The 15,979-nt window shown below is 27.2% G+C and overlaps 3 protein-coding genes across 3 annotated transcripts; 2 read left to right on the top strand and 1 right to left on the bottom strand.

Annotated features, from left to right (window-relative positions):
- Positions 1-1,321: 1,321 nt before the first annotated feature.
- Positions 1,322-5,601, top strand: LOC110627123. The gene is made up of 3 exons (XM_021773368.2): positions 1,322-2,126; positions 3,261-3,333; positions 4,668-5,601. Exon 3 carries the CDS (start codon positions 4,736-4,738, stop codon positions 5,390-5,392), a length of 657 nt encoding a protein of 218 aa, XP_021629060.1. The 5' UTR covers positions 1,322-2,126; positions 3,261-3,333; positions 4,668-4,735; the 3' UTR covers positions 5,393-5,601.
- LOC110626702 lies at positions 5,403-6,780 on the top strand. The gene is made up of 4 exons (XM_021772745.1): positions 5,403-5,481; positions 5,532-6,066; positions 6,165-6,362; positions 6,444-6,780. Exons 1-4 carry the CDS (start codon positions 5,403-5,405, stop codon positions 6,778-6,780), a joined length of 1,149 nt encoding a protein of 382 aa, XP_021628437.1.
- A 1,738-nt stretch (positions 6,781-8,518) lies between these two features.
- On the bottom strand, positions 8,519-12,698 carry LOC110625934 (proline-rich receptor-like protein kinase PERK1). Its single transcript, XM_021771643.2, has 14 exons — positions 12,171-12,698; positions 12,011-12,091; positions 11,814-11,884; positions 11,589-11,665; positions 11,257-11,383; positions 10,753-10,908; positions 10,529-10,610; positions 10,125-10,460; positions 9,938-10,024; positions 9,784-9,854; positions 9,301-9,344; positions 9,057-9,174; positions 8,792-8,950; positions 8,519-8,719 (listed from the first exon to the last, which is right to left on the bottom strand). The coding sequence occupies exons 1-14, from the start codon at positions 12,508-12,510 to the stop codon at positions 8,672-8,674; spliced, it is 1,797 nt and encodes a 598-aa protein (XP_021627335.1). The 5' UTR covers positions 12,511-12,698; the 3' UTR covers positions 8,519-8,671.
- Positions 12,699-15,979: the final 3,281 nt, after the last annotated feature.

Below are 15,979 nucleotides of genomic sequence, written 5' to 3' on the forward strand. Positions count from 1 at the left end.
TTTATTAATTCCATAACCTATGGTTGGAGTTGAAATTATTGATTTTGATGTACAGTTTAAAATACTGTTTATATTTATACCTTTATACATTACTCTTTTTTTTATTCCTAATTTTTATCCATATTTTTTATTATATCAAAATTATTATTCATATTTTTTATATATAATTAATATATAAAGTAACTATTATAACCTAATTAATTTTATCATATTTTTAAAATAATCTTTGATTAATTATCAAAATATTCCCTATAATTTAGGAATAAACTTCTCCCTTGATTTATAAATGAGTTCTAACATCTAGACTTATAAAGAAAAAGTGAGAAGAATGAGACTCAGCTCGTAAAATTAAATTAAAAAATTGATTTTAGTTTAAATTTTTTTATTTTGCCGTTAATACTTGTAAATAAATAAAATTAATAAATTTTTATTTTTTATTTATTTAAATTTTAAATCATACCCATCGTATTTTGACAAATTAAAAATTAAACATTTTAAATTTTTTTAAAATATATATTTTTTTATTTATATACCTCTAATTTAAAAAAATAAAACAATTATAATTATTAATTTTTTTTAAGAAGTGTTTAACTGATATTTTATTATATCATGTAGATAATTCTTCATAATATAACAGTTCTGCTGTAAAATTTCTCGGTGACATAATATACCATCAGGAACTTTCAATGCAACTAGGCAATAACACAGACTATTCTAAATATTTATTGCCATAATTTCACTTAGAGATGAATCCTGATTTCATCTCTGAAAGTTGCTTTCTGTTATGAGGTGTATTAATTTAAAACTAATCAAATTATTTTAAGGGTTCAGCTATAATTATAATAATTTTTTAGTATATAGTTTAAAACTTTCATTATAATTATAATTAAATGTAAAAATTTAGTCTGATTTAGACTTTAATCTCTTGACTATAATTAAAAAAATTTTAAATAATAGATTTGTTATACAAAATTTAAATGTTAGTCTATAATCATAAAATATTTATTTTTACGTATAATAGATCTTAAAAAAATTATCGTACAAAAAACTCTATTTCTAGGTTGGTTGTTCTTCTGATAGATAATATACTATATGTAATATTATTTTATTTAAACTTAAATTAAATTAATAATTTTAATATTTAATTAAAATATTCACATTAATCAAATTAATAATAAAAAAATTCAGAGAAGATAATATATTATAATCACTTAAATTATACCCGAAAAAACTCCATTGGACGGAAGACTTCACGCGATTGGAGAAAGACAATTTTCAACGCGGCTTCTTTTAAAATTTTGTCCCATATAGGCTCAATCTCAGGAAAAATATATAGGAAACGTCTCCGCAGTATCATCTTAATTTCTCGCAGAACCCATGGCCAATTGCCAAATCATGATCATGTGCCCATGTGTTCTTCTTTTAATTTTTAAACTGCAACTCGCAATACAAGACACAGTCTGCTGGGCAATAAAAAATAAAATTCTTAAGCAACGTCCCTATTCTGTCCTACCCTATTAACCTTTTCTACATAAACAGATCAAACGATGCTCATATATTGCATCCTTCTAAATTTTTTCATCATAATTAAATAATTTCTCCTCTAACCACCACTACTATGGTAACTCCTCAATCGCCGGGTGCATATGGGCCAAAGCAATATACTTATGAACAACTAGCAGAGGCAGCTCATAGTTTCTCCTGCAGGTACCTCCTCGGCGGGGGTGGTTTTGGTGAAGTTTTTGAGGGATCACTGCATGGTAAAACCTTTGCTATTAAGAAACTTAGAAATATTCCGAATCAAGAGCTGAAAGAAGGATTGGAGCACGAGATCAGGGTCCTTAGCCATGTCAGCCACCGAAATCTTGTTAAGATGGCGGGTTACTGCATTGATGGAGCCAATGTATTGCTTGTTTTAGAGTATTTTCCCAGTAAATCTTTGAAAGTTAATTTACATGGCGAGTTCTTTTCATTCCCTTATACACTTGAATACACAAAATAAGAAATATATTAGTAAGTTCTTACAAATGAGAAAGGGCTTCACAGAAAAGAAGTGTTTGGATTGCCAAAAACAATGAAAATTGCTATTGGCTCTGCTAGAGGACTGGAATATCTACATCTATACTGTGAGTTGCTTTCACAATTGATACTTGATCTCTTTCATTTATTCTCTTTTTCCAGTTTATTTATTTATTTCTTATTAAAGACTTCTACTCATATAGATACTTCCAGAATTATATATCAAGATATTAAATTAGATAATATTCTTTTTATGATAATTTTAAATCTAAAGTGAGTATAAGAGCGGAACACATAGTTTTTTTTTTAACAGATTGATTTTTTATATGCAAAAATAAATTTCATTAGTGAAAGTTTCTGGAATTTGACTCAGGAGATCAAATTAGAATGATTTAATTTCAATCTCATTTTAATTTATAATTCAATGACGACAATATTGTTTATAATTTTTCTGAACTCATAATTTTTTTCTTTTAATTTCGAGTTTAAATCAAACTGTGATTGAATATGCATTAATGATCTATATTTAAAATAATAAAAAGAAAGTAAAGAAATTGAAAATTGCATGAAACTCTACTTTAGACTTCTCTAGTATGATTATATAGATATACAAAATTTTCACTTAAATTTTTAATCCACTTTTCAATTATAGTTATATAGATGGAGAGTATGTTGGAAGAGTATCTGATAGATGTCTATTTCTTTGGTGTGATACTCCTAGAATTGGTCACGGGAAGAAATCCTACATATGAAGGCATTCATATTGTTCCTTGGGTATGTTAATAATCTATAAATATTAAATACAACAAATATAATTTATTTAATTAATATTTAGTAATTAACAGACATTTTTATTTTATTTTAAAATCTTTAGTTGAATATATATATTTTATATTTTATATTCAGGCAAAGAATCGAATTATACAAGTTCTGAAGGGAAAACGTATAGATTTAGTTGATTCTGACTTGAAAAACTATGATGTAACTGAAATGAAATGGAACTGAAATGAAATGGAAGGTTCTTTGTGCGGCATGTTGTGTATATAAACTTCTAAATTGTCGTCCAACAGTAAAAAGGTAAAAAATTAATTATCTATATGTTATGTTTTTAATTGACACATCTCAATTAGTTTAAAGAAGGGTGTGGTACAGATTCGATTCAATAATATTTATCATTCGCACCATTCAAAATTAGAAGAATAGTTGAACTGTAACTTTTTAATAATTGCTATGCTGTGCAGATAGCTGATGCTCTTGAAGAAGAAATTCATCTTAAGGATATTTGGGATGGCAATGGCCACAATTTCCTGCAAAGTAATGCTATAATTACTATATTTAAAGTTTCACTTCTCATGGCAATATGACATTTTTTTTTTTATATCTTTTTGTCATTATTAACACCTAAATTTTTATATTTTGAAAATTAAACTATTTAGATTTTATTTATTTCATAGAAAATATTTTTTAAGAAAAAAATTTTCTCATTTCTAACATTTGAAATATTTTGAAAAATTAATTAACGAAAAATATTTTTTTGTCAAAAAAGAAAAATTAAATTATTTTAGCCCTTATTTGGAATGCCAAATTTTAAAAAAATTCAAAAAAAAAATGAATTATTTTTTTTCAAATTTTTGTGTTTGGAAAAATTAATAATATAAAAATTTAATTTCTTTGAATTCTTGTGAGAATTGATTTTAAATTAAAAGTAAATCTTGCCAAAATTATTAAAATTTTATAAAAAAATGATTTTATTTAAGGTTATTTACATCAAAATTATTTAATTAGCCATTGAAATTTTTTTAAATTTTAATTTTAAATTTATTTTTTATTTTTAATTAATAATTAATTTTTATAAAAATTATTTTAATTTAATAGTAAATATTAATATTTAATGCATTTATAATTAATATTAAAAATTTATTATATTATTTTATTAATTTTAAAAAATAATTTTTATATTTTTAATGGTAAAAAATTATGTAAAATTTAGACTTTAAATATTATAAAAACATTAATAATAATTTTTTAATAAATGTGATAAAAATAATTCTTATTTGTAAGAATAAATATTCATGTTTTGTTTAAAAATAATAATAACGAATAAATTAAATTAATTTAAATTTTATTATTAATTTATCTAATATAAAAAAAATACAAAAAGTTCAATTAAATTCTATTACATTTAAATTAATTATAAACAAATGAATTTTTTTCATAAATAAAAATGAATGGAATTCCATGAATTCAATTCTTTTGTTAGAAAAATTGCACACCAAACAAAGACTTAAGAAAAATGATTTTCTCTTAAAAAAAAATATTTACTGCACTTTAAATATTTTATTAACACCTCTACATATAATTTATTTATATATTTTATTTTTTAAATAGAAATTAAACAATAAAAAATAAAGTTATTTTTCCTCAAACAAAGCCTTAATCTCTCATTTTTCTTCAATTATACATTTTGATTCTTTCTTCCATTAACATTTTGAGAAAATTACAATTTAAATTATGAATATTGTAACTACTTATAGTTTCATTCCTTAATTTTATCATTATTTATAATTTCATATTCCTTAATTTTATCATTATTTATAATTTCATTCATACTTTTTCTTTTTTCTTTTCTTAATCTTTTTATCTTGTAGATTCTGAATATGGATATGGTGGGAGGATCGAGTATGGAAAGCCAAATAATTCAAGACCGAGTTTAAGTATGGATCAACATATAAAGGGAGGAAACAATATGAATATGAGGGTGGTGGATCGGAGTATGGAAGTGAGTATAGGTGTAGAACAAGCGACTGAGGTGCAAGACCATGGTAAGGCCGAGTCTAAGTATGGATCAAAGTATGAAGGGAGAAAACAATATGAATATGAGGGTGGTAAATCCGAGTATGGAAGTGGGTATAGGTATAGACGAAGTAATTGTGAGGAAGGGGACCATAACAAGACCGAGTCTGAGTATGGATCAAAGTATGAAGAGAGAAAACAATATGAATATGAGGGTGGTGGATCTAAATTTGGAAGTGAGTACAAATGTAGACCGAGTGAGCATCATGAAGGAGACCATAGAAAGATCGAGTATAAGTATGGATCAAGGTATGAAGGGAGAAAACAATATGAATATGAAAGTGATGGATCTAAGTGTGGAAGTAGATATAGGCATAGACCAAGTGACCTTGAGGAAGGAGACCATGGCAAGACGAAATCTGAGTATGGATCAAAGTATGAAAGGAATAAACAATATCAATATGAGGGTAGTGGACCTGAATATGGAAGTGGGTATAGGTATAGATCAAGTGATCGTGAGGAAGGAGACCATGACAAGACCGAATTTAAGTATGGATCAAGGTATGAAGGGAGGAAATAATATGAATATGATGGTAATGGATTTGAGTATGGAAGTGGGTATAGGCATAAATCAAGTGACCATGAGGAACAAAACCATAGCAAGACCGAGTATGAGTATGAATCAAGGTATGAAGGGAGAAAACAATATGAATATGAAGGTGATGGATCTAAGTATAGAAGTGGATATAGGTATAGACTAAGTGACCTTGAGGAAGGAGACCATGGCAAGACGAAATCTAAGTATGGATCAAATTATGAAGGGAAGAAACAATATCAATATGATGGTGATGGACCTGAATATGAAAGTGATTATAGGTATAGATCAAGTGATTGTGAGGACGGAGACCATGACAAGACCGAATTTGAGTATGGATCAAGGTATGAAGGGAGGAAACCATATGAATATGATGGTAGTGGATTTGAGTGTGGAAGTGGGTATAGGCATAGATCAAGTGACCGTGAGGAACAAAACCATAGCAAGACCGAATATGAGTATGAATCAAGGTATGAAGGAAGAAAACAATATGAATATGAAGGTGATGGATCTAAGTATAGAAGTGGATATAGGCATAGACTAAGTGACTTTGAGGAAGGAGACCATGGCAAGACGAAATCTGAGTATGGATCAAAGTATAAAGGGAAGAAACAATATCAATATGAGGGTGATGGACCTGAATATGAAAGTGAGTATAGGTATAGATAAGTGATCGTGAGGACGGAGACCATGACAAGACCAAATTTGAGTATGGATCAAGGTATGAAGGGAGGAAATAATATGAATATGATGGTAGTGGATTTGAGTATGGAAGTGGGTATAGGCATAGATCAAATGACTATGAGGATCAAAACTATAGTAAGACCGAGTCTGAGTATAGATCAAGGTATGAAGGGAGGAAACAATATGAATATGAGGTTGGTGGATCTGAGTATGAAAGCAGATATAGGCATAGATCAAGTGACTATGAAGAAAGGGATCATGACAAGATTGAGTTTGAGTATGAATCAAAATATAAATTGAGAAAATAATATGAATATAAGGGTGCTGGATCTGAGTATGGAAGTGAGTATAGGCATAGACCAAGTGAGGATGATAAAGGAGACTATAGCAAAACTGAGTATGAGTATGGACTAAGGTATGAAAATGAAGGAGACCCTAGCATGATTGAGTTTGAGTATGGATCAGAGTATAAAGGGATGAAACAATATGAATGCAAAAGTGATAGAACTGAGCATGAAAGTGGATATGGGCATAGACCAAGTGATAATGAAAAGGGAGACTATGGTAAGACTGAATTCAAGTATGTATCTAGATACGAAGAGAGGAAACGGTATGAATATGAGAGTGATGAACTTGAGTATAGTAGTGGGTATAGGCGCAAATCTAATGACCGTGAAGAAGGAGACTAAGGAGAAGTTTTTAAGGCGATACCTCATCTAATAGACATCTTTGGTCTTTAAATACATAATATTATCTACTATGTATGTGCTCCTAATTAGTGGAACTTGAACTTATGATTTTGGAATGTTCCTAAACTTTGGCTTTAGTAAATTTTAACAATGCAATGGGGAAATTTCATTAAAAAAATTACAAAGGGGAAAATTTTATTGAGAATATATTTATATAAAGTAAGTAAATAAATAAATGTAATAGACTAATTGTTAAAACAAACTAATTAAATGTGAAAAAAAAAAACAATATGAAAAAATTACAAGAAATAATAATGTATTATTACAATATTTTAATAAATTATTTTAATTTATATTTTAATTTTCTATTTAATTTCATAATATTAATAGCTTGACTAAACCTTAACCACTTAAATATACTTTTTGTTAGTATATATAGTTGAGGTGTTTGAGTTTATACTAGGAGCAGTTTACATACAAGATCAAGAATTACTTACAAGGATTATTGCATGATGAATCTTAGCTATTTATAATTAATCCTATTTAGGACTTGCATATACGATGATCCTTTATCACCTTCCCAAAATTCTAGATTGAGACTGGTAGATGATGCACACTACAAAAAAAAAAATAAATAAATAAATAAATAAAATAATGACCAATTTATTTGGTCGCCATTTCAACAATCATTGATCTAAAATAAAATGAATTATTTAATCGTGACATAATACTAAATTATTATTCAGTATAATGGGAATAAGTAACGCAAAATATTGATGAGTAATTTAATAATAATTTGGCTGCGGGAATATGATGCTAGATTCAATGCCTAGCTCCTAATCTAAAGCAGAAAACTTGTGGAAAAATGGAGATGAAAGGCAGAAAAATAAAGACAATTAAAATTTTAAATATAAATATTCTCACCAAACTCACTATCACTCCTACTCTTTCGGTCTTATATTTCTCTCATCGTTTGAGTCTTGCTCTGCTCAACTCTCTTTAACTGAAGCTCTCAAAACTGATACATGGAAAAGCTTTGTCTGTCGTGTGCCTTTTATAGGCTATGAATTGGAAACTTGCAGTGGCCTTAAATGGGCTTCTTTTAAATGCTGCCTTAAATGGGCTTCTTTTAAATTTCTTTTAAAAAGAAATTTGCAGTTTCTTTTTTTTTTTTTTTTAATAATCATTAGCATTTGTACCAGAGTGATGATTTTAACACCCTTTTCATCACTCATTACATATAATTAATTAATTAAATTTATATGCTTATTAAAATTATTAATTAATTAAAAATTAATTTAACTTTTTATAAATTAATTTAATATTAAAAAATTAATAAAATTCACTTGTTTATATATTTTAATTAAAAAATTGAGTGAATTATTTTTAAAATTAATAATCAATCGACAAACTTCCTAATTTGAATTATGTTCAGCTGATTTCTTATATTATTTATTTTATTTTATTATTTCATTATTATTTATTTTTTAAAATTAAATTTTTAATTAAATTTTTTCTTTATATTTTTATTTAATATTTAAAATAAATAAATAAATTTAAAATTTTTATGAAATTTATACTTATTTTTCATATTTATAAAATTTTTAATGTTAAAAAAAAATCTATTATATTTGGCGGATTTGAGCCCACAAAAAGTCCAACCGCGTTAGAGTTTAGATGTGCACAGGTGTCCTCAAATAATGCATGATCAGCTGTTTAATCCACAACAGTGTATGTCTTTGTTTTACTGGGTTGGACCCAGCACTTTATTCCATTAATTAAAAGAATAACAATAACTCTATGTGAAAGAAAATTCTTGACAAGAAGCTTAAGACAACCTAAGAGTATAAGCCGACAAAGTAGCTGACAATCCCCAGGTTTGTTTTATATCTCACTTCAGCGTGTCTGGGAGAGCATTTCCTGCTAAAACTTCCACTACCTGCTTTGCAAAGAAATTTTGTTAAGAGTAATACATAGCTATAACTACAAACAAAAAATTTGACTAAATTACCTGGCTCATTTGTGGTCGATGGTCTGGATAACAATGTACGCAGGCTAAAGCACATCTACTCATTCGAATCAATTCATTTTCATTCAACTTTTCCTTTAATTTCTCATCAATAAAACTATAATCCTTACGGAACAAAGACATTCCGATCACAGGCTGCGCCTAAACATTAATAAAATCAAACAATAAAGCTTTTGTTATTTTTCTCAAATAATTAACTAAACAAAATTAGATTAGTTAAGAAATTAATCAAGTATAGAATACATACCCATTCAGCAATTTTAACACCATCATGATCACTGGATGGTTCCCCAGTGATTAGCTCCATAAGAATTTCACCAAAAAAATAAACATCTACCTTAGCATATTTCAATGTCGAACAGTAGCTGTTGGAGTTGGAAAAAGGATTAAAATATGAGAAAAATTCCTGATTTGCCTAAAGTACACAACATTGCTGCTGGCTGCAATAAAATATTCCTTTAAATTTTTTTTTTTCTTTCTTTTGTTCTTACCCAAAAGTTCCTGAGACAAATCCGCCACGTCCATACTCTGTAAACTGCATAATTTGATCCACAAATATTTATTGCATTTTACAATTAAATGTGTTGCATCAAATAGAAAAAGAAAAAATGAAGTTAATTTACTATAATTATATGCTTCAGTATTCATAATTTTATTCAAAATTAATTTTTCCATTCAAAAACAATTCATAATAGTAAACTGAAATATTCAGAATAAAAAATTCTTAAAAAATTTGAAAGATTCAATCCGAATTTCTCATAATAGAATCGATGTTACTATAGGTATACTTTTGACCTGAAAATGATTTTTTTTTATAATAAAGTTAAACACCTATCTCTATCGACAGACTCTCTGTTGAAATAATCAAGTTTAATTAGAAAATATTAAGATTTTCAGTATAAATAAATAAGATAACACTTCAAAAATCTTTTCAATGTATATGGAAAAAAAATTGTTTAATCTGTAATAATCACCTTCGGTTGAAAATTCCTGTCGAGAAAGATATCTTCATCCTTGTATTGCTCGAATATATTCAAAGGTTTGTCTTAAAATAAAGACATCAGTCGAGGTCATATATATATGTAGGAAAATTTTAGATAATAAATTAATTTCGAAATGAATACTCACATAGTTCATGCAGATCTATCATTCCTCTCGCGATGCGCAAGGCAACTTCCATTCTGGTGGGCCAATCAAGAGCTGGTTTCACATTTCCTGACGAATTATCCATTTTCATAAGATCAACAAATCCATTGTTATGGTCGGAATAACAAAAGAAACTTTAGTAAGCTAGTTAAGGTAAAGAGAATCGTACCATGTAAATGAGATCCCAAGGATTTGTCCTCTGAAACAAACTCATAAACAAGTAGTCTATGGGGTCCTTCATGGCAGAATCCAAGCATGTTAACAAGATTGTTGTGATGGACGCTACTGCTAATGGATTTGATATGCTCAAACATCTCTTCTTTCTTTTCAGGTGAATATGTGAATTTCTTAACTGTTACAGCTTCACCATTTAGATATCCCTTATAAACTTGATATTGTTTTCCTTTGACGAGAAGGTTTTTTCCGGAGAAACCTTCAGTCACGGCTGTTAGTTGCTCATAAGTAAATATCCTTTGAAATCTCTCAGTGCCACTCGATGAAATTTCTGGAATGGTGTTGGAGAAATCACTGTTAACTAAAATTCTTAAAAGTATGTCATAAATGCCATTTTACCTTTAATGCGTGGCAATTCGTCGTCATTATTTCCGTCCCATAAATTCTTCAAAGGCATATGTCCTTCAAGAGCTAGGACAATCTTCATGGCATAAACAAGAAGGGTGAAAATATTATGAGCCAATCCTTCAAATTTTGAATAATTTGACATAATCAATAGCAAATAGAGTTTAGCACGATTTTGCAATTTAACAAAATATTCAGACAATTTTTTTTTTTTTTACCTTTTTAATTGATGGGCGAAATTGTGGACGATTGTATACACAAATTGCAGCGCAATTAATCATTCTCTTCATTTGCTCTTTATCATACATTTGCAATTTGGAATCAACAAAACCCTTATATTCATCTTCCAAAGCTTCCTTAATTCGATTTTTTGCCTGCAATATATATATATATATACACCAAATAAAAGAATTGAAGTATTCATTATCTTTTTTTCTTTCAAAATCAAGATTTTAATTTCAATGTGAATTGAAGTATTTTCAAAATCTGGATTATCAATGCTCTTTAAATAAACAACTAATTAATATTACTATTAAAAAGACAATGCAAGTTTGAATTTTTATTTTCACTTGTACAAAGTGAGTTTGTCTTCAATTACTTTTGGTTGAGAAGCGTTTTTCAATAGTAAATTTTTGTATGTTTAGCAGCTTTCTATTTGCTTATCCAAAAGATTTTGAATCTTTATAATAAACTACAATAATTATAAGTTAATGATGTCATACCCATTTGACGATGTCAATGTCTTGATATTTGGATTTTCTTCCTGTAATTAGTTCTAAAAGTACAATACCAAAGGAATAAACATCTGATTTATCAGAAACTCTTTTACAATCCTCTGGATCTGCATAACTGTAATTATAAAAATAATTTCATATTAAAAGTAAATTCATGAAAAAGAAAATCTTTGGTAAAAATTTAAAATTTGAATTTTCTCGGTTCTTTTTTTCATACTATTCTTATTAACATTGTAAAAGCGGTTCATAGTGGAATCTAATAAAATGTCAACAAAATTAAGTCAAACAAAAGGGAAGAGAAAAACATAAAAAAATCTTACACTTCAGTTCCCATAATAGACCTGGAAATATGAGAAACAGAATCCGGAAATCTTAAGGCAAGTCCAAAATCTGCAATCTGAAATACAAAATGATTGAAGATGTAGTTTTGTCATTTCAAATTGCTTAATATAATTTTTTTTCTCAATTGCATATTATTTAGATTTCTCATGTTTACAGAAAATTGTTGAGGAAAGAGTTTAGATAATATTATGCAATTCACTGACCTTTGGTTCAAAGTTACTATCAATAAGGATATTATCTGGTTTGATATCTTGATGGATGATTTTAGGTTTGCCTGAATATAAAAATATGATAAATACAATAAATAAATTTTGACATAAAAGAATATGAAATTTTAAGAAAAAAAAAGACAAATTGTCAGGAGCTAAAAAGCCAAACATTTAGCAAGATAATTACTTACAATATTCATGGAGATATTCCAATCCTCTAGCTGTGCCTATAGCTATTTTCATTCTCTTGGGCCAATCCAAAACATCCCTTTCTACAAAATCAATTTTTGTTTGTAAACATATTTATCAATTTAGTAATGCTTGTATCTGATAGCATAGAAAAGGACTCACCATGTAAATTAACTTTCAAGGATCTGTTGGGAAAATACTCTAAAACAAGCAATCCATTGGCTCCTTCCATGCAATAACCAACCAGCTTAACAAGATTTAGATGACTCACATGGCTAATGAACCTGATCTCCCTCTCCAATTCTTCCTTCGTCTCTTGATCTGGAACAATTCTAAGTTTCTTAATAGCAAACGTCTCGCCGTTTAGGGATCCCTCATAAACTTGACCAAAACCACCCTCGCCAAGGAGGAACCTGTTGGAAAAATGATGAGCTGCCTCTGCTAGCTCTTCATAAGTATATCGCCTCGGCCCAAAAGGACGCGGTGAATGGGGAGTTGCCATAGAAGTGGATCGTCCCAAAGTGAGTTTCTGCCTTCAACAGCTATGCAGTTAATGCAGAATCGCTGCAGTCAGCTATGCTATATAATACAGACTACTAAAAGAAAACCCATCACAGCATCGCAGAAGTTTCTTGGAAGTAAATATGAGAGAGAGATGGAGGAATAGGGTACTTCGGCGTTGGTAGGTAAAAGAAAATAAATTTGCTGCGTTGACGTAGAAGCTTCAATTATCTAATTCTGCATAATTGTAGATCTAGAATAAGACCAATGAATAGTAAGGTAATTTAATTAGATAACTTAAAATTTAGGATTATAATTGGATTAGTATATGTAAATAAGGAATTTGAAGAAATATAACCTTTTTCATTAAGTTGCAAAATTCTGTATGATGATTATAATAATATTATAATAATAAAATTATCAAAACAATTAGAATAATAAGATTTATTTAAATATTGGGTTTCGTAATTTATATTTAATTTGACTTGTTTAAACCACTAACAATTTCAACTTAATTTATTAGATTAATATTCAACTAATTTTGTAATATAAGTTGCAATTCACAAAAGCTAATTCTCAAACCAGTTAGAATAATAATAAATTTTATTTTTATATATATTGGGTTTCGTAAGTTATATTAAATTTGACTTGTTTAAAAGTTTCAACTTTATTAGATTAATATTATATAAATTACAATTCACAGAAGCTAATACTGCAGTTAGCTAAATTGATAGGAGGGTGATCTACCCACAAACTTTATTCAGCAGGAAATTATTACATGTAGAATAATTTTATTATAATTATTATTTAAATTGATTGGATGAGTGCATGAAATAAATTTTCTCATTTCGACTGACTTGTGAGCGCAATTGCTGGAATGCCGGATTTCCTCATAATTGGGCAATTCTCACCCAACTTGAATTTATATAAATATGTGATATAAATATATAAAATTATAAAAATATTTAAACAAATTCAAAATATTTTCTTTCCCTTCATATATTTATATATATTATATATTTTTTAATAAATAATTAATAATATTATAATTTTAATAATAATTTTTATATATTAAAAAAATAGTTAAATCATTATTTTATATTATGATAATAGTACAAATGTAGTGATTTAAAAGTCGTAATCATTTATTCATAGTCAATTTAACCATACACTATAATAATTTGTTACTGTTGTCCTAAGTGGATAAGTCAAAATCTTCGGCAGTAGGTGGCGTTTTTCGAGATTGCACTAAAATTATTCTTTTGTGTGTTTTTTCTTATTCAACATGTCTGGGAGATTTTCATGTGGCAGAATTTCTAGATAATGAGAAAGCTCTCAGTACTTTGGTATCAAGACCAGACATTTGGAATTCAAAACTCGGTGTGCTCCCATGGAAGCTCGCTCAAGTTCATAATTCTATCACCAACTTGTCAAAAGTGTTTTCTGCTTTCTCCATTCGTTATATTTCTTGAAGCCAATTACACTGATGATTCTCTAGCTAAACAACTTCTCTTTAGATACCTTGGACAGGTTGTTTCCAAGTTTTTTTCTTTTTTTTTTTTTTCATTTTTCTTCTTTTGTTTAGCTTATCTTCATTGGAAAAAAAAATGAAGACATGCTGAGTAGTTGAAATCATTTATAGTATTTCATTGGAATATTCTAAGAATCTTAGGGTCTAGGTCTTTTTTTATTTTGTTTTATTTTATGGGTCTAAGTCTATATATCATAAAATGTTAATTCTAGAAGGCTCAATAATCAACAATTCAACATGCTCATTGGACAGATATCAGCATAACGATTATACAAAATGATTATAATAGTTGTATAGAATAATTTTTAACTGCATACGTATGATTCTCATTGCTTTTATTAAATTAATTAAAAAAAATTTTGGCAATAAATCTTTTTACTAAATTATAATTACATCTAATTTTTTTCAAATTTTACTTCCATATCCTAACATTTACTATAAAAAAAACAGTCGGGTTTACATCAAATGTGAATTTCAATTGTATTTATATCAATGCAAGTTGCATGTAAATTTTTATCTTTTTAAGAAAAACCTTTGTTTCAACGGTAATTTTTTCACTTTAAATATATTTCTATTATATTTTTAGTTATGTAATTAAATATTATAAATTGTTTTCTACTGTCTACTTCTTGTAATTAATTCTAAAAGTATAAAACCAAATGAATAGATATTTGATTTGTCAAAATACCTTTTAATTTTTATTGCAAATAGATCTATATAACTGCAATTGATCAAGATATATGTATTATGAATAGAGAGACAAGTGAAAGATATTGAGCATTGAAGTTGTTTCCCTTATTATGGAGCTGAGATCATTCGGTGACGATCATCGTAGATACTTTGAGCTCTTGAAGGACATCTCCGGCAACAATATCAATTTTTATAGTGTCGAAATCATAAAAAATAATATATTTAAATTTAATAAATATAAATTGCGTATAAATTGGATAGAATTGAATTCACGTGGGATTGACACTAAAAAGATTGAATCCACACGTGGTTGATATTAAAAATTTTTAATCAATAATTAGAAAAAATAAAAGAGTAAAAGAGGAAATTTGATGAAAAGTAAAATTAAAATAAAAATTAAGACAATTAAAGAAAACAATAATTAAGAGAAAATTAAATCAACATAAATAAATTCTAGTTGAAGATTAGAATTTATTTAAGTTGTGAGAATTAGTCATAGAAACAAAAATATATTTATTTATTCCAATAAATTAATTCTAATTATAAAAAACGTTCCACGTAACTAATTTTTCCTTAGGTGTAAATTAATTAGAAAATATTCGCTAATTAATCTTAATTAATAAACACTTAAAGAATGTCTATTGGATTATTTAATTTATCAACTGTCTTAAGAATTTAAGAGACTCAATTCTAACCAACAAATTAAACCGTGTGATGAGTTTAAACTGAATCATACAATTCTTTAGTAGCCTATACTAATTGTTACTTGTTATTAAATAACTCAAACAATTACAGATTTCAATGATCCTAACTAACAATATATTATCTTGAAAATATGAATAATGGGTTTATTAATCAATTAACAAAGTAATATTAATAATGAGAATTAAAATTATATAAATATTAAAAGAATAAAAGATGAATAATAATATTTAGATATCATAATTCATGAAAAAATTAAAATTTCAACTTATCTTCAATTAAATCTAAAGAAATCAGCTACACATAGTGTAAAAAGTATAAAAAGAAAGAAGAAAATTCGACCAGAAGAGAGATATTAATTGTTGTTGTCAAAAGATGTTTAAATAACAAAATTTTAGAGAAATTCTCTTAAAATTTTCTCCTAAAAGAGTTTGATTCGAATATTTTCAATAAAATAAGGCTCTTGATTTATTTCCTAAGAGGGGATGGAGATTTCTTGATCTTTGGGAGAGATCATACCATGAAATCTGGAATAAAACGTATGAGA

This window comes from Manihot esculenta, chromosome 11, assembly GCF_001659605.2.
Source record: "Manihot esculenta cultivar AM560-2 chromosome 11, M.esculenta_v8, whole genome shotgun sequence".
Taxonomy (NCBI): Eukaryota; Viridiplantae; Streptophyta; class Magnoliopsida; order Malpighiales; family Euphorbiaceae; genus Manihot; species Manihot esculenta.